This window comes from Camarhynchus parvulus, chromosome 10 (assembly GCF_901933205.1).
Source record: "Camarhynchus parvulus chromosome 10, STF_HiC, whole genome shotgun sequence".
NCBI classification, from domain to species: domain Eukaryota; kingdom Metazoa; phylum Chordata; class Aves; order Passeriformes; family Thraupidae; genus Camarhynchus; species Camarhynchus parvulus.
The window spans coordinates 10,068,975-10,089,015 of record NC_044580.1 but is presented as its reverse complement, the minus strand read 5'-3'; the positions used below and the strand labels follow the sequence as shown (position 1 = coordinate 10,089,015).

Sequence of the window (20,041 nt, the reverse complement as noted above, 5' to 3'; positions counted from 1 at the left end):
TACGTGAGTCAGAATAAAAATATAGAATATATGAAAATAAAGGCAGCCTCTGTGGATCAAACCAATACCACTTCTAGTCCTGTATCTTGTAATTGAATGTGGGCTCTTAGTATGGACCAATTTCCCCCGGACTTTATATTTTGATCAGGAGTTCCCTAAACTGACTGTCAGTTCTGCACCCTTAGTTACCAACAGCAGATTTTTATATGTGAATTTGTCCAGACTCCCTTTTAACTCATGCATAACTTCAACATGTAGATCATCCAGGAACAAGGACTTCTACACCTTGTCAGGTGAAGAACTGCCTCCTTTTGTTAATTATTAATGTGTACCTGATTAGCTTTATTTCATACCTGCTGGCTCTAAACACTTGAGGGAGCGACAAACAATGATTCCCACCCACTCAACCAATTAAATTCATCATTTGATGGATCTCTGACCCTTCCTCATTTAAGTGATTTTTTCCAGAGTCCTAACATGGTTTTATGGTGGTCATTCTGCACCTTTAATTGTTCCATGTGGCTTTTTCCTAAATTATTTTCAGTTTAACTATCTTGGTTGGTAAGAAAGGAGAAAGGCAGACTTATGGCTCTTCCTAGACACCTTAGGGAAAATGTCACTGTATCATTTGCAATTTTAATGTGATTAATGAGCCACATAAAATGTGTGTTAATTAGTGTTAACATAAGCACATTGTAATGCAACCTCAAGCAGTTCAGCACTACTATTCCACCCCTTTCCCTGAGGTTGGAGTACCAGTCATCAGGAGGATTACGTGACCACATCTGTGCAAAGTCCCTTTGTTTAAACCTGGCAGTGACAAAGCTGAAGCCAACTGTTCCCTTCTGCTGACTGTAGGGAGGTGGGTGAGTGGGGCAGCTGGGATGGAGACTGAAAATACCTGCAGTTATTCTAGCAGTACCCAGAGCTGCTTCCCACTCTGGCTCTGTTCAGCCTCTGAGCACAGGGGAGGGATGAGCGTAAGGTGGCAGCAGCAGTAGCTGGCAGGTGAGTAAAACCTTGAAGTCTCCCTGGTGATCTGTCAAGAAACACTAAATATTGCAGCTTTTGAATGCCAGACCAAATATCATCCACGCAAACACTACTTTTGTAGCTGTTGGCAAGTACACATGCCAGGTTGGCTGTGCTTCCATGGGAGATGTTTAGAATCAATGAGTTTCATGATATATTAACATTGGGGTTTTTGCTGTTTGTCGAACAAAAAAAGATACAGAACAATAAATTTGAATATCCATAATTAAAACAATATAAAGCCACATCACTAGGAAAAGAATCTCAGTATATACAATTCACTAACAAACAATTAAGCTTTTAGAAAATTATGTAAATTAATTACTTAAGGAAGCTGCTCTCATGTTTTAGACAATGTTAGTTGGAGCACTAGGAAATATCTAAAATTAACAGTTTTCAAAAAGTATTTTTTAGGTTGTTTGAGAAGCTTAATTCTAAAGTCTGTCCAGAATGTATCCTACTGCAGAAGGTAACACCCTAGCAGGCAGCTGCCCCCGCTGTGCAGACCTAAGCTAGCTTTTGATCTAAGACTCTACTAACTACCCCTGCTTTTTGTTTGAACAATTTAAGGTTCTCCCTGATAAGGAGCAAGTCAGTCTTGGGTTACGAAGAAAGAAATTACTACCACTTAAATCTGGTTTATCTTTGAGTCACAAGATTTCCTATCCAGCATGCAGAAAGTCTAATCTGAGAAATCATATCACTGGAGATACAATTTAATCTGACAAAGAAAGGTTGTGATTTTTTATTATTAGTTGCCTTATGTGTAGTTACTCTAGATGGAGAGATTTCTTCTAATAAGAACTCATCAGTAGCTCTGCATCATGTTACCTTGTTTGGAATTTTTAATGGAAAAAATGAGTTTTCAGTAAAATGATACTTTTCACTAATATGTGCTTTTCTCTACTTATATTTCAAAATGAAACACCTCAAATTCAGGTTTAGATTTACAGATGAGTCTTTTTGGTCTTTCAGGTCAAAGAACTGATAAATTATAACCCACCCCATACAGCTCACTTGATTCTCTGTTGCCTCATCATTTATTTTACTTTCTATTGGTTTGATGTTAGTGATAATGAGCATGAAGACCTAAATGTAGAAAGGTATTTAGATATCCTAGGAATAATGAAAGTGAACAGATGATAATTTAATTACTAATAAAAAATTCCTAAAAAATAGAAACCTAAAGAATTATCAGAATGAGGACAGATAAGGGAGTTTCACCTTTAGTATTCCTCTTGCTTACATAGAGGCCAAGGGCCAACTGCTCTGATTTTGACTAATGCAATAATGGGTCTGGACAGTGTGTAAACTGTGACAGAATTTGTCCCTATATAACTGTCACTGTTAATATGTTCCAAATCGGTGATCAATCCCTTTCAATCTCCCACAGCCCTTCAAAGAAGTAAAGTTGTGTAAGAGTAAACCCCTTAAAAGAATAAGATAATTAGTGAGTAGGAGACAGGCAAATATTTGTTAGTAAAACAGAATTAGTGTTGCTTAGTATTTTTTTGGAACAGCTCACCCTACATTACACAGAAACTTGATATACACAAATCCAGAACGACAGCAGCCAAAATAAAGCAATCTTCTCCATAAAATGATAGTATTAAATTACATCTGCCTCAGTGGTTTAATGTAGTTCATTTTGGCGCAAGTTAAATGTGCTAGATTTTCTATGCACTAAAGTGCAGTACTAATGGTAACTAATCTTTAAAATAAAAAAAAGGCATTTTTCTTCTTGTTTAAAATTTTATTGTTTGTGAATGGAAGGTCCATGAAGAAAATACATTTGTTAATATAAGTTATTTTTAGCACTGTCATTTTCAGTGCTCCAGAATTCTCTTCATCATGCAAATTTAAGTAACTGGAGTATTTAAATATCAATTCAGTCAAAAGTGCTGTGCATGTATTTACTCCCTCTATGGAAATAGATTAATGGTCCCGCAATGAACATTCCTTAACATTTCAGCAAGTTAATCTGGAAAGTCAGACTCAGTCTGCTGCTTTCCTTTACAAAAATAATGTTGGTAATTTAATGGCAAATGTAGTGTAGATTTTCTATTAAATTCTACAGAGTTTGCTTCACAATACGCAAAACTGAAAATGAAGAAGAAACATTTATAAAGATGAGTGTTTTACAGTAAGAAGGAAACATTCTCCATCATGTAACACATTTCAACTCTAGTTAAACTGTCATTTTTTTCCAATCTGTGCACATTTTATATATATGTATACAGGTATAAAAATAATTTCTGAAATATAAGGCACTGTGTTTCATTTAGAAAGGTATAAAATGATGCTCAAATTTTTAATTTATTTTTACCACCAGGAATGCCTTTATTTTTGGTATCTCATCTTGACTAGGAAAAGGTTGCTGAAAGTTACCATCTGCTTCCAGTTTGCACATAAAATTCCAATTAGCTGAACTTCATATATGTTTTGCAAGGTAATTATGCTTACTTTTTTCCAGAATGGGAATATATTTGTCAGATAGTATCTGGATGTCCTCATAAGCACAGCAATCTTAGCTTGACTTTGTCTGCCCCCTAACATGCTCAAATAGCAGGTTATCAATTAGGTTGATGAGAGATTATGGTCTTTGATTACCACTGCTCTAAAGTACTCTGTTTCCCCATGATTACAAACATAGTCAAGCTTAACAAGAATCCTGTTTTTCAATTCCACAGAGAGAAAGGAACTTCAGCATTTCTCTGTATTAAGAGTACTTTAAAATACAGTATCTATGTGCCATTTTTTTGTAAATAATTTGGTTTCTCACATAATAATCCTGAGCATGCATCTATCAAAGATTTTTGATAGATCAAGAAAATAAATTATAAAAATAAATATTTTAAAAATAAAATAAAAGAAATTATAATCCAATCCTAAGGAGTAATATCAGCACAAGTTACTCATTTCAAAGTCACACTACCAGTGGATACTCACAGGTTTTCTTGCCAGACAGCTATGGATTAGGAGTGGTAAAGGGCTCAACTCAAGCACTTTCATTATTATACAGAGGCTTCAGAAACCAAGTAGAAAGGATTCCAGATGGCCTTCCTATTCTCCCACTGAAACCAGTGACAGTAGCAGGTATAGTAACTGTTGAAATACTGTTTAAAAATGTTTAAAACCCACACTCAAATTCATCTGAGCTGTAGTTTGGGAAAAGTGAAACCAATGGACACTGTGCCATTACAGGTTAAAGTCCTTTTTTTTCTCTGTCTGACTTAGCTTTTTCTCAGTCTAGATAAAGCAAATATGAGTCCCCTTCCTATACTCAACATTTCACATTAAATTAGATAAACCCTATTCAGTTTTGATCTCTTCTTCCCAATAAGTATGTGCACAGATACCCAGCCTTGATGTAACAGAAAAAATATTAAGGTGGCTGAACAGAACTTACTTTCACAAGATCTAACATTTGACAACGACATTATTATCACATCTTTGAAGTAAATCTAGTTACTCAGTCCTAAGTGATTTTCTGTACTCATTAATTCCTACCACAAAACACAAAGCTGGGACAGTTTAGAGCATTATTATGTTTCCTTTACAAAAAGTATCATGTCCTGATGAAAAGTTATACAAAAGATTGATTTTGTAACAGTGAAATAAAAATCACTTTAAAATCAAGAACTACTACTTCTGAGCATTGCTGCTGTTTGAATGATGCCAACACAGCCTTAGAGTGGTATCCTGTTTGGAGGAGAAAAATGGATTCTTTTTAAAGATTACATTTTCCATCTTGTTATTTGAATGCTATTGCACTGCTGCAACTGGTTAGCACTGCACATCTGGCTGAATTGTCTTGAACTGGTATTTTCCCTAACTATTGTGTATGTGCATGATGTTTTTTTTTTAAAAAATATTGTATGCACAGTGAAACAATGCCCTGTTTCAGACTGCTACACACAATTAGTGAGAGCATGTTTTTTTCTGATTTTGTTTTCAATGTCAAAGAAGTGCTATTTTTAAAGTTAGCCACCATGAAATTCTAGCCATGCTTTTACAATGTTTTTTAATTTTGTGGGGTTTTGGCTCTTAATCTCATAGGTCTGAACCTCACACTGGAAGTGTTATCTCATAAAAGCTCTAAACTTCAACGACTTTTACTCTACAGCAACTATTTTAAACTTACATTTATCAGGAAAAAGTCCATGTAACTAAAATATTCTCATAAAAATAGTTTCACAGAAACAAAACAGATAAATGTTCCATTCAGTAAAAGGTCATTTTTTCATAACTTTGGCTGCAGAAGCCCTACGATTCAGCCAAATTTGATTCCAAAGCCAAAAGTTTCCTGTCTTCCTGCTACAAACCATCATATTAAGATTTTGCAAAGTCCATCAGACTAGTGAGGGGCAAAAAGTCAATATTTTCTCATAAAATTACCATCATAACCAAATATTGTCACTTATAAATACCACAATTTACAAGTTTCACAACTATAAAACATTTGGGAAAAAAAAGATGGATGGGAGGGGTAAAGTGATATTTCTTATTTAAAATAAACAAACACTTAAATATCCAGAGCCTTAAAAATGCACAGTCCTGATTAGCTTTCTAGTAGAAAGGATCTGGAAAGCCCCTACTTGTGCTCCGCAAAGAATTTCCCTGCCATGGGGGAGCTCCCTGCTGACACAGAGCCAGCAGGACTGGATCCTGCACAGATCCCATCTGACACCAGCACAGGATGCATTAGGAGCTGGCAAGAAGTGGCCAGAGCACATTTTATTCTTCTGAGGACTCACATGCCTAAATTGCTCTAATTTATACTCTGACTGGCCCTGCCTTTTACCAGGCAGTTCTGCTAGGCTAAGCATAAATCCAGTGCAACAGAGACTCTGGATTTAGCTACATATAAGTCTCTAATGGTAAATCATAAATTAGCAAAAAACACTGAATGAGTTTTTACTGTCCTGTAAGATTTGGGGAAACTTAAAGCCTGGACAAAAGCAATCAGTCTTCAGAGCTGTCACCCTCTCTCCTAAGCATGACAACCAGGTGCCTTGGTTTATGCAAGCATACAAAACCTTAGATATGTTCTTAACTGCTCCTATGGTGGCTATTGAGAAGTCTCATCTGTACATTAATTGCTCATTTTTCATCGTAAGTGCAAAATATCTGGCTGCAGGCAGCCGGGTTTCCTGACAAAAATGTGCAATTGTGTCTCCTGTGTTTGTCCAACTGTATTTCAGACACAAGCTTAACTTTCAGCACATTTTTCAACTGGCAAGAAGAGGATTGAACAGGATACATGAGGGGAAGAAAAGACACTCGGTGGAGTCTCTGTCTTCCTTCTGTTCTTCCATAATTTTCAATGAAAGTGACAGAAGGAGTTTTGCACCTTTCTTTACAACAAGTCTGGCATAAAGCCGGCTGGTACTCCCAAGCCATGTGTAGGTTCAGCTCAAGATACACACTGTATCATTTGTTCTCTGAAGAACACTAGGCAGAATAATGAAATGGAATAATGAAAACCTGGCTTCTGGTTTTCCAGATACAGATTTTTACTACCTAGTAAAATGTGGGCTTTCTGACCTCTGTCAGTTTTATGCTTGTGCAGATACCCAATTTCTGAACATGTGCACTCCAGTGATTTTGATCAGTTGTTCCCAAGCTTCACTCTTGAGGTGACCACCATCAGAGACAGTGCTGACCTGTGGTAGCACCATCTATGCAAAACCAGAGGCTTCTTGTCAGGCCAGGTACATATTCAGTCACCTCCAACCCTTTAATTACAGTCTCCCTCATCCAAGAAGGATCCCTAATTCTGTGTTTTCATCTACCACTGCTCTCACCTCCCAAACCAGAGCCTCTCTTGCAGTGTTCAATCCCTTACTGACCTTTGATCAGACACCAACACCAGTTAGGGTGACAGTAACTGTAGCCACATCCTCCTACCTAAAAGGCTTCCCTGCCTCTTCAACCCTGCTCCCTTCTGCCTGAGCCCTGCCTGACGCTCCTGAAGGCAGCCCTGGGAGCTGGGCAATGTGGGATTGTGCACTCACTGCTGAGAGCATTCCTGCAACTGCAGCCTCATAGAGAATCTCAACAGATCAGCAAAAACCTTCTGTGTGGATCTGTTCACCTCATGGCTCAGAGAAGTGCTTGTTACAAGCAGAGTTAACAGCTGCCATCATCATGTGCCACTTTCAGTTGGCTTTGCACCACAATTTGGGAATGTCTGTCTTAGACAATAGGCACAAATATGTGTAACAGTCACATTTAGATCTGTTCTTTTCTCTTCCTGACAATGTTCTAATTTAAGATCCTAGTTTCACTTAACTAGACATTTTTAATGGAAAGAACTTCATTCCCATATGGCACCTTCAAGGACCATGACTCCTCCAGAAATCTGTATTACGCAAGCCAAACAGTGCTAACAGTTGTACTGCTAACAGGTCACATACTTGGGGTTTGTTTTTAGACTAATGTTTGTTTAAAAGTGAGGAATACATTTTGGATTGTAAATATGTGTTCCAAAAAAACTGTGAAGAGAATAAGGAGAGTCAGATGGAAGAATTTTACCTCTACTTTGTGCTGATTACATAATTTATCAAGAAATTGTTCCACAGGCCTCCAACAGATGCTCTGTTGTTAAAGCCATGAAAAGTCATTCAGGGAGAGAGTAAAGGCCTCGGGGGTGTGGTCCACATGCTTCAGCACATATATCCTCAGCCCTGGCCTGCAGATAGCACATCTGGTCCAGGCATGGACCTGATGGTTGGCCAAAATACAGGCTTACAATAATGCTCCTTTTTTCAGCTTTAATGTAAGCCTGTTTTCTTGCCAAATTCAAATCCTGCCAAAATTTGGCCAAAGATGTTTGCTCGATTGTGCAATATCTGAAGTTTATATCCAACAACTCTTTGCAAAAACAATTGTATCGTGTTTTTAATGTTTACAGGCATTAACAATATTTAATTTTAAGTAGAATTTTACTGCTGACACTCTCGTGTTTTACAGTAAATTACCTTAGAGAGGGTTTTTCCATTAGCTCTGAGTGTCACGAGTCCTGCACAGCACACCAAAGCACTGGAGCTAGAGAGACCAGAACTTGGAGGGATGGTTCCATCTAGCAGACAATTCATTCCAGTTGGGTTATTGAGACCAAAATGTTCCTAACAATGAAAAAATAAACAATCTCAGTTTCAAGTACAGACAGGCTCAGGCTTGCAATTATCTGATACTTAGAAAGAGAATCCTTCTGCTGAGTTGCTGGAAGCAAGGACCTGCTTCTGGTATCTCCAAAATAAAGCAAAAGCAAAATTTTCATTCTATTCCTTAAGACAAAGCCAAAGGTGGGGCTTCAGCCAAAGGTATGTCTGCAATGGCTGTACACAAACGTATAACTACCCCAAGCAGAACTCAGGATGGGCTGCACGCCCAGGAATTCACCAAGCTTCGTGGGTGGGTTTTGCAGCAACTGGCTCTGCTTTGAGCTGCTGTGGTGACAATGCAAAGTTACCACTCCTTTTATACCCTACTTTTGTCCTTTTCTCAACAGCTCTTCATTTAGGCACCACAAAGAGCTCAAGGTCCACTTTATGCTTCACTTCCAAGGCTGGCACGTGGTATTAGGGAGCCACATGACACTGAGGGGGAACCAGTAGCCATGCAGTGTTTTTAAAGCAGATACTTGTGTCCTGAAGCACCCACAGGACGGACACTGGGAAAACCACAATGGTACTTAAGGAGCTCTGTGCTTTAGGGTCACAAAGGCACACCTACCAGTGGGGATGTTCTCTGGCATGCTGTTTTTTGAATGAAGTTTAAAATATTCTAACATTCATGATAGATAATACAAATAATACATTTAATGCAGAAGTCATAAATCCTCATGTACATACTCTTTTAAATATTCTTTAGTTGCTTTTTCTTTTTATTTATAATCACTTTTATATAAATTTCTCTCTGCTATTAGTTTGAAACAAACATGCAGTACTTATTAAAAAATCATTGACTGTATATGGGGGGTATATGAATAGCTAACTTCTGATGCAATTTATATGTCAATAAACTGTTGCAGTGCCAATAATCAGAAAAAATAACAGTACTTTCATGAAGAAATGTCCACCTTGAAATGATTTCTGCTACTTCTCCTGAAACAACTTCAACCATAAATACCAATGGTAGAGATCAGCAAACACAAAGAGCCTTCTTTAAAGTCTTCTACCATCACTTCAAATTATATTTTGAATTTCCTGTTTTACAAATAAAGGAAATTCATATCTAGCATACTATTGCTGCCCATGCCCCTTCATGAAGAACACTAGACAGGCTTGTTCATAAACAGAAAATGCTCGAGTAACCAGAAACTGATCCACAGTTTCTGGATCGTCTTGAATGTGAATCAGGCTTGCAGACTTATCACGCGATGTTTAAATAGAAAACGTACTTCAGTTTCAAAAATGAAAATGGACTTTGCCAAGTTCTGCAACAGTTCTGTCCCAAAAGGATAGCATGTTCAACTTAATATAAACAGATTATCCCACTGGACCCTCTGAGTACTTGTATTTCAGACTTTCTTAAGTCTGTAACATTTATGCTTATTTTCTGCCAGTACCAGAGTCTGCAAACCTGCTTTGCAAATTAACCTCCAAGTATGAAAGCTTGTCCTTAGGAAACAGATCTCAGTAGCAGACTGCAAAATAAATAAAGTCAATTGGTCATGCAAGCCTTAATATAAGAAAGGATATATTGTAAAGAAACCTAATCTATATCTCTGCATTCAGTGCAGTTTAAATGCCTATATTACTGAGCAATACAAAATTGAAAATACTCATGTTACTGCACACATAAGTAATTTATTTGGGTCTATGCATAGGAGCAGGGGGCGGTTTAGGACCTGTGAATTGTAATAAAGTGATTTGTGGCACTGATTGTTCTGAATATTGTATTTTGGAGTGGCAGGTCTGAGGTGGGCTTTTCAGCACTTTGCAGTCCTCATCTGTTGGATCATCCTGTGGGGTGACCTAGATGGCCTATCCTAAGGCAAATTTCATGTGCTTTAAAAAGCACATTTACCCATAATTTGGGCTGGCTGTGGCAACCTGTTCCTGACCTGACATCACTGTTTATCCCATCTGCCCTTCCAAAATATCATTAGATTGACATCGAGCAGAGAAGACACCTTTTTTTTCCCCTCCAAGGGCCATGAATTCTGTGAATTCTGTGCCTCACCTGCAAAGAGCAGGTGAGATTTGCAGGAGCCTTGATGGTGAATAAAGGCTGCCCCCAGGGCAGCACTGAGGGGCAGCACCTGCTTTCATGAGAGCTGGGTCTTCAGGCCAGGCTGGAGAGGGGAGATAAACCTTGAGTGGGCAGACAGGAAAACGTCTGGGATGTAGTGCTCCTGCCTTTTCTGTAAGTGTGCCCCCTCCTGTGCACAGCTGCACTTCTAACTCGGGACATTCTGAAAAATCCCATTCAAATTCCAAACCCTGCAAACCAGGATGAGTAATGGTTCTTAATGGATTATTTCTTCTGTATGTTGTTTACTTGGCTTTTGCATTTTCTTTTGCCTATTGCATGAGTCAGCTTCACTCAGCTGTTGTGCATAAATTACAGGTTTTCAGCTTTAATGAAGTCCATTGTTTTTAAATGCTTCCATGGAAAGAAAAGGGTTAAGATATTATCTTCATGTTCTGAAAAACAAACCTCCAAACCTTTTTCAAAGCAGATTTTAATTAAAGAATTCCAGTGAAAAGCATTCCTTTTGACTTCAAAATACAGAAATGTCATCCTGATAATGTTTGATCACGACTTTTGGAAGCAATTATTTGCTATTGTAATTTGTTTTATAGAGATAAAAATAGTGCTTTGCCAATATTTTAAAGCAAACCCAGTCATATCTCCTCTCAAGTTTTAACATAAAATATTTAACTTTATGTTAAAAAAAACTGTAGAATGCAGGGAAACATTTTGAGGGTAAATAGGTATTCTTGTTGTATTTTACTTCTACATTAATTTCATAAATTAAATGGATCTGGCTTACCTGAATACCCTTCAGTCCACACAGGAAGTAGTTATGCCACTGAGGTTTGGTTTTGTTAATCTGAATGTTATTAACACTAGTACTGAAATCCCTGCAAAAACAGAAAAACCTTAAGGCTTTAATTTGTATTAAATTTAGTTTGAAATAACATAGCTTGTTACTGCCACCTGCTGATGGACAAAACTGGTTTGATGGTTTTCAGTGCAATGTTTTCAGGCTTGGTTTCTTGTTTGATCTTTTTACATATCTTCTTTATTAACCATTTCTATATGGTTATTTTAGATGAAAGCATAAGAATTCTTGAGTAAATATTAAGAATATATTAAATAAATCCAGAAATTAAGCTGCCTTTGACATCCTTAATTAAGGCAGGATGCCTTCTGTCATGTATGTGTATGCTATCATGATTTCTTAGAAGTGGAAATTCAAATAATCATATCTGTCAAACCATGACTAGAGAATAAACTTCAGGCTCTCTGGTAATTCCTGCTCAGGATTTCATCTTCATTACCTTTGCTCTGAATGGCACTTCACTAAAACAAGCCTAATGCTCCAGATTTATATTATGTATGTTACAAGACAAAAATATTTAGTTTAAATATATTTAGTTTAAATATTTTATCTGTTTCCTCCCAGATAATTCCTACTCCACCTTTCTTTCAAAGTAATAAAAATACTGAGCTTGAATGTTCCTAAAGAACAGCCAGGTGCTGTCAAAATGGGCATGGGTTACACACAGAGGCCTCAGGGAGGTGCAAGTTTTTTGGCAGTCTGTACCCTTGAACACCCAGGAATTTCATCTGCTTTGTGTTGTGACAGCAGGTGCCCAGCACAGAAACAGCAAAGGCACTGAGAACAGCAAGAAATCAAATTAAAAATATTTAAAATTTCCAGACTAATATGTGCTCTACAAAGCAAGGTCTGCTCAAAAGTATGAACAGAGGCAGCTGAATTCCTGGAAATATTTAACAAGAATAAAACCAGTTTCAAGAAATAATACTTCAGGGGACAGTTTGCAACTCCTAAAAGGATGGAATTTTTCCTTCTTACACTGGTCCTAGTAAACTACATAGATTATTAATTTCCTGGGTTTCTTTTTGTCCAAAAGGACATCACTGATTAACACCTGTAATGGATACCAGTGAAAAGATATTTTTATCAGTTAATTATTCTGTTTCCCATGGAGAAAAAGTTATACAAATCTAAAGCATCTTTAGATATTCAAGTTCAGCCTTAACTGCAGTGCAAACCCATCAGGTTGGTGTACAGTTTAATGTCTAAGCTGCTATCTTAATGCCACAAACAGGATTTTATTAGCAGTGCAGCAGCAAACATTGCACAAAGCTAGAGTAAGAAATTACTAGGTTTTGCTGAGGAACACAAAAGATATGAAAGGGAGTATTGAGATTAGAGTACTAGGAACATTTGAGAATGGCTGTAAATTCTCCCAGTTTGAGATTCGTGTGTATTTAGAATGATCTCCAAGAGAATAAAATTTGCTTATGGTTTTTGAATAAAATAAACCCCCCACAAGGTATTTGTAAAATAGAACATCCTTGTCATAAGTAATGAAGATTTTAAAATTGTGTGTTTGTTTATGCTTGCTTCCTACAATAATCCTAAATTATTGTTGTAAAAAACAAGGCTGGTAGAAGGCAATGGATGAAAGTGATTAAGAGAAAAGAAATCTTAAGTCTTCTTTGCCTCAAAGAATTCTAAAATATTTTATCTTCATAATTCATTTTACCCTCTCAGACTGAGTAAAATTTCAATGAACAAGAAGACATATATTATGATTATATATTTGCTGGTTCTCAAGATAAATTAAAATAATTACTTCTTAAAATGCATTTTGTTATTTTTTGTAATCTTCTCACATAGAAAATGGAAGAAAAATATGGCTTTGATTTTGGCAGGTTTTATATGGACATAATTTACACAAACACAGAATGTGGGACTGTCAAAATCCCCAGGATCCTTAAGTCCATTTTTTGTTATGACATTCAGTTTTTTATAAAAAACAGTTCCTATATATCCAAGCTTTATCTTAAATCAGTAGATCTTCAGGCTTGCCTTTGAACCTCTTACTGAAAATTAGGCAGTTTAATATAAGAACTTTATAACAAAAGAAAATATTGGGGAAAACATACCCATGAAATAAAAATACTCTGATATTGTCTGTTCCAGCCTTTCTGTTTTAAAGAATGCTTGGGGGAAAAATGCCAGTTCTCCATAACCAGACATAAAAACTTCAATTTTTCTGTATAATTAGAAGAGATAGGATTTTTAAGTAGGGTTTCTGAGGTGGTTTTTACTGCTTGAAAAGTAATAATCCTTATTTTTGGGAGATCAATTTGGCATTTTCTCACAGAACCTTATTGTCTTGTCAGTCTGTTAGTTTATCTGTTTGAGTCTTCTGTACAAATACCCAGATTTAAAAACAAACAAAACTTTCAGGTTTTGTCGTGAGGTGGAAACTGATTGGTAATTACCATCCTCTGGTACTTCTGAAGGCACTTTGAGAAGTATAATGTCAGATATTCTCTCTACACATACTTCTCAATTACAAAGATGTTTTATGAAGGGAAAGTATCAGGAACTTCAAAAGAATGTAAGTTTTGAATACCTTTTTAGTCCAAATAACATAAAAGGCATCAGATCAGTTGAGGTAATTTATGATAAAAAACAAGCAGGTGGTTTTTCTAGCAACCTGTTCTCTGTTCTAATTCTACTAAAAGTTAACATGAACTGTCAGGGTGGAAGAGTGCTACAGAACTGTTCCACAGTTTACGAGTTCACAAAATAAGAATGAAATAGGAAATAGTAATTCTACAGAGGATTCTGGTTAGTCCTTGGTCACCAAAGGCCTATAGATACACATTCACCACAGGCATAAATCCACCAGTGTAACAGGCTGGGAAAAAAAGACATACTGTCATCAGTTTTGTTATGTGGTGTAACATTCAAAGTGTTGAAAAATATTTCTTTGTTATGAAATTATGGACATGTTTTAGCTTTGTTTTTAAGCAACAGTGTCTCAACAAAACCAAGATGCTTAATGCTGTGTTCTGAAATCTTTTCTTGGTTTATGGTTTAAAGCATATGATTTTAAACTGAAACCAGGGCAGATGTAAAAATACAGTGACAGTGTGTGCAATTTAAATTCAAAGGCTGTAATTCTACATTTTGTGGAACTGTCCTGAGAAGGCCATTTCAATAGCAATATAATGCAACAAAGCTTCAAGACCGAGTGAAAATGTTTACCTTTTCATTACTGCTTTATTTTGTGTTCACTATAACAACTTGTCCTAATCAAAACTATTGTAATTCTGAAGCTATTGTCTCTTGCAGAATGGTTTTGCAACAAAGCTTAAGCCCTGGTGGGAGGTTGCTGTTGAAGACAGGGAAAGGTCCCATGCACACCTTCCATTTCCCTTCCCTGTTCACCACTGCTTGTTCCCACTGTTTACCCCAAGTCAGCTTTAGTGCTGAGTGCATGGCAATTCACTAAAATGACAGAAAATTATCCAAGCAAAAAATGGGGAATAGTGCACTTTACCTTAAGATCAAACAAGTACTCTACACCTGCTAAAAGGCAGAGGCTGAGTTGATCTTAGAAGGAGCTACAGGGGGACTAGAGGTAAGAGAAGCCAAGCCATTGCTTTTTGGCAGTGGCAAACTCTTAATTCAGCCCAGCTATAAGGTGAAAACATATTCCACAAAGTGAAAAATCTCTGAGTATTTATACTTAGCATGGAAGTACAAATTCCTTTGAACTGTCTTGGTCACAGGCAGTAGTTCAGAATGTGTTTATAACAAACTGAGTTTTAAGCAAGAATATGTGCTCAAGTATTTCCCACTTTTGACAGTGTGTTCCTGTCCCTGTGCTGCCACACACTGTGCTTTCAGGAACTAATTTACCAATTAAACCAATGGCTCAATAAAAATGGCTTAAACTAAGCTTTTGCTGATTCTCATTTTTGCAAAATGCCCACAAAAGCTTATGTGGGTGAGTGACCTGATCTGAACTGCCATGCAACTACACAGATATCAATCTGTTACAAAGAGGCAGAAAAACGTGCCTGAAGTTGAAAAGAGTGGCAGGATTATTTCCCTATGTTCAGCACTTGTGAGACCATAGCTGGAATATTGCATCCAGTTTTGGGGTTTCCCAATACATGAAAGACATTGGCAGGGAGTTCAGCAGAAGGCCAACAAGATTATTTACAAGGGATCTTCAAAGGTCCTTTCCAACCTAAATTGCCCTATAATTCTGTGAACAACAGCTGTGGAGGAAGTGGAAGTGAGGGAATACAGGTTTTTTGAGCCAGGATTGTTGCTAAAGCTGTTGTGGTGTGAAAACACAGGCCCAGGTTCTCCAGAGCAGGGGAGTGTTACCTTACTTTTGCAGTAATTGATTACAAAACATTTCACTCCTTCTCCAGGGGATGTGGGGCTGCTGCCAGTTATGGGGATTATATCGAGAAAGATGAGATAAAAGAAGGGAGGACAGAATTGCAGAATTTTAGAGGGATTGAAAAATCAGAGGTCTTGCAGAGTAATATGAAGAAAGAGGTGGGACACAGCAGCTGCAGAGCTATTGCTCTGAATTAATGGACATGGCATGGAGTCAGTCTGTGGGATTCCATCTGCTGATATAAATTGTTTTACACAATCAGACTCTGTATTGCAATGGAAGTCTGTCAGATCTCTGAAAAGGTAAACTGTATTGCAATGCATGAAGAGGTTAATTAAAATAATGAATAAACAAAGTAATTACATACAAGTACGAAGAATTGGTATTTGCCAGTTGCACAACTTGAGTTTGTGCAGGTTCTACTGCAATCAGGATATCTTGTTCTATAGCCATGGGGAGCACAGCATAACCACAGTAGTCTATGTGTTCTCCTAGCAAAGAAACAAAGAAAATACTTTGTAATAATTCTTTCTAGAATAGCAGTAACACAATTTCTACAGGGCTTCATTGTTGTTTACTGGATGAGACAATTTCTTGCTGTAGTTTCAACTCTTATTACCTAAAGTTTGGGGTACATTTCTTCCATTTCTTATTACTTCACAAAAAGTTTTTCTTTCTTTAGTGATTTTTATCCATTGCACCTGTTTGTAAATGTTCGCATTTTAATGCTGGCTTACAAAAATTCTAAAAAACCGCTACCATGTAGATTACTGTCCAAGAATGACAACTGTCATGTACATACAATTTCCGGAGCTTTTTCCAAGAAGATAACTACTATATTTAAATAATCATTAATACAGTTGCATACAACACATAACGTAACAATCAAATAGAAAATGTATGTAGTAAACAACCTCTCCCTTGGAAATAATTCCCACTTACCATATGCTGTCCATTTAGTCTATATGAGATGTTCACACAACACTGAGATAAAAATTAACTAATGTTAATAAACTAATTGACTTTTACAGCTCTGTTTCTCAGGATCCTTTTATTACGTCTTCAAATACGTAGGATTATTTTATGAACATTTGCAAGAAACTCAGCTCCAGGGAGAACACAATCCTAACATGGACAGAGAATCTAAAAGATAAGGCTGCTACAGAAATAAAAATAAGTCCTAAACACAAAATAATTGTGACTCTCCAGTCTGCCAGTGAATCACACCCACTATTTTAAGTTCTGTGGACACATCTCTATGGAAGAGTAAACAAGAGATGATGGTAGAATCATTTCATGCTTTACCATGTATATTGTTGTGGGGCTGGTTATATTTGGTAACTTTAATTAATTAAAAACAAAAAAGCTGGCAAGTTACTCCAATTTTCAAAACCATCACTATTGTCTATAATTGTTTTTCTCCAAAACTGATATCCATGTAGAGTTGTTTATAATAAGATACAGTAAAAACTACTAAATTATATATGGTTTTCCATTTATCACAAGAAATTTCTCTGAAAAAATAAAATTAAGACCAGCATTTTCATTCTGTGTTTTAAAATACAAGATTTCCATGATGACGGATGAAGTAAAACAACATAAGGTTAATTTTTCTCTTTTACCTATTAAGTTGACTCGTCCTGGTGCACGAGCATAAAACTTGGGAGCTGATCCAAACTTTGATATAAACATCTCCTTCAGTTTCTGCAATCTGAAAGGCAGGTTAGAAACATTTAGAAGGACTATATTTGCATAAAAGACAGGAAGCTTCAATGCTTCTTGAAGCAAATTCAGTTCAGCTTCCTGAAGTATGTGGAGTTTTCTCTGCTACACCAGGAGTGACATTAAGCTGGTTATTTCTGCTCTTCACATAACATTGAAGACTTGTCGACGGTTGGTCACAAGATTTTCGGGGTGAAGGAAGAGACGAGATGGGCTCCATGATCAGAAGGCTTGATTTATTATGTTATGATATATACATCTATTATACTATACTAAAAAGAAAAGGAGAGTTTCCAGAAGCTGCTAGCTACCTAAGAATAAAAAGTAAAGAATGATCAACAAACCTTGCTCTCTCGGACTGTGTCCGAGAGAGCTCAGTTCTGGATTGGCCATTATTTCCAAACACTCAATCTGGGCCAATCCAGAACTGACCTGTTGCATTCCACAGAAGCAGATAACCTATTGTTTATGTCTGGTTGCTGAACTTCTCAGCTTCGGCAGGAAAATCCTAAGAGAGGATTTTTCATAAAAGAAATGTCTGTGACAAAGACTCTACTTAGATTTTGATTTTTATCGATTTTCATATTTGGCACACCCCATCTTTGTATAAAAGCATACACAGAGAACTAAAATTCCAAACGTCAGATTATCACCTTGACTTATGACAGTATTTACTCCACAGGATTCCAGCAAAAGTACTTCAGGTTTTCCATTTAGAGGTGCCTGATGTGCTACTGAAAGTTCAAAGCAAATAAACTTTGTCATATTGCTTTACTTCCTGCAACTGTAAAGGTACCAACCTTCTGCCTGATGTTTGCAAAGTTGGAATACTTTAGTGTGTCATGCAGAACAGTAGGAAAACGAGGGCTGAGAACAGATGAAGCCATTTATTTAGTGAAGCATAGGAAACTTGATAGTAATTCATTTTCAAACTACCTTAAAGCAAAATTTTAGTCTACTGACAAAAATCTAGTAACAGGAACCTTGATAAGGTTTCTACATTTAATCTAAATCTAGAACTGGAAGCGTTGTTAATGCAATGTAGAAGAAGACAGCAATGAGAAACAGATGTTCGATAATTCCACAATTACTTTGTTTCTACATCTTTATAAAGTCCGTGTTACTGTTCAGCTACATGTATGGAAATGTTTCATAAGATTTTTATAAATGGAAAGCTAAAAAATATTATTTGTTGTGATATTTTTTAACAGATCTTTCAGTACCTATCTTTGTGCCCAGTTACAAAGCTGTATTAGTCTATGATTTCCCCTTCTGATAATCTCCCCTGGTATTGACTGGATATGGCTCATCGAATTAGCAAAAGCAATTTCTGCCATTTAATTGTTCAATCCCTTTTCTAGATCACATTAATAATATTATAGTCCACGGGGGAATCTGTTGGCAGAATTCTAGGTGTTAACTTTATTCCTTTTTGTGTCAGTATTTAGAATGCTGCTTTGTTTCACAGATATTTTTATAGTAGTGTTGGTACCAAGAGACAACAAACAAAGCAGTCATGAGGGCATGTTTATCTAAGTGCTGACTGATCTCTTTTTTTAATGTGGGTTTTACAAGCAGGCGTGATGAAAGGCTATTTACAGGCTTTGGCCTTGATGTTGCAAGACACACACTGCATTTCAAGCACCTCCATCAAGAAGAAAATTGCCAGAAGCCTTAAAGCAAAGGCACTCCTCACAACTTCACACTTCCAAGTCTGGAAATGCTGGACTTGTCGTTTCCGTGAGATTTACGGTGCAATCGTATGCAAGTAAGCGGCGTTTTAAGAAGTGTCCTTTGTGCAGCGCTAAGGCAAGCAGAAAGGTTCGTGTGTGTGCGTGTTCATTGCACACACCGAGCAAGCAAAAGGTTCGTGTGTGTGCGTGTGCATTGCACATACCGAGCAAGTGGAAAGGTTCGTGTGTGTGCGTGTGCATTGCACATACCGAGCAAGCGGAAAGGTTCGTGTGTGTGCGTGTGCATTGCACACACCAAGCGCAGCTCCACGGGCAAGGAGCGAGCGCTGGCAGGTGCCGCAGCCATTCCCAGGACAGGCCAGGCTAGCGCTGCTCCAGGGCCTTTTCCAGCAAAAAGGACGAGAGAATAATCAGCATTCCCCAAAAACTCTGGGAGGAAAATGATGTAGGCGAAATGATGAATGACTAAATGAATGCATGAACGAATGAATGAATGAACGATTCCTCCTGCTGCCCCAGCGCCACCCTGCGAGGGGCGTCAGGGCGGGCCGGGACGCTGTGGGTGGGAGAAGGGGCCGGAGCCCGGCGCGCCCCGGGCAGCGGGAGCTTCCCGAGCAGTCTTTGGTCGTGTCACGGAAAAACCTACGGAGTGTGGACGCGACGAGTCCACACCTACTCGCACCTCAGCCTGGAGCATGAGGACGGGCTTTCCCACCCATCCTCCCACCTCCTGCGGCCGCCCGCAGACCGCCCACCCGCCCCGGGATAAGCGGCGGCGGGGTCGGGGAGCGACCCACCCACCTGGGCTGCTCCACCAGCTGCACCGGGAGGGCGCTGGGGCTGTCCCCCGCCATGGCGGCTGCACCGCGGGCCCGGCTGAGGCGGCTCCGGCGGGGCCGCGGTCACGGGGCAGGCGAACGCCGCGTCCTTCCGGGCGGCAGCGCCGGCGGCCCGGCCCCGTCCCGCCCCGCCGGCCCTGCTCGGCCCTGGGCAGCCCGCGGCCCGCTCGGCCTGGAGCCGCTCCGCGCTCGGCCCCGCGCCCGCCGCAGCCCCGGTGGGACAGGGAAGATGCTGCGATGTGCGAAAAAATGTTTGGGGTTTTCCGGTATTCCTACCGGTGCTCCTGCAAAATGCATATGCAATGAAAATAATGGACAGTCGCATCCCTCA

The 20,041-nt window shown here is 38.3% G+C and overlaps 1 protein-coding gene across 1 annotated transcript in view; it reads right to left on the bottom strand.

Moving 5' to 3' along the window:
* GALK2 (galactokinase 2) overlaps window positions 1-19,805 on the bottom strand; it is a 45,213-nt gene extending 25,408 nt beyond the window's left edge. The window contains exons 1-5 of the mRNA XM_030955122.1: window positions 19,673-19,805; window positions 17,078-17,166; window positions 15,823-15,946; window positions 11,039-11,129; window positions 8,016-8,162 (exon numbers count right to left, since the gene is read on the bottom strand). Coding sequence (XP_030810982.1) covers window positions 8,016-8,162; window positions 11,039-11,129; window positions 15,823-15,946; window positions 17,078-17,166; window positions 19,673-19,725 — 504 coding nt within the window. The 5' untranslated portion in view covers window positions 19,726-19,805. The remainder of the gene's footprint in view (window positions 1-8,015; window positions 8,163-11,038; window positions 11,130-15,822; window positions 15,947-17,077; window positions 17,167-19,672) is intronic.
* Between the last annotated feature and the right edge of the window lie 236 nt (window positions 19,806-20,041).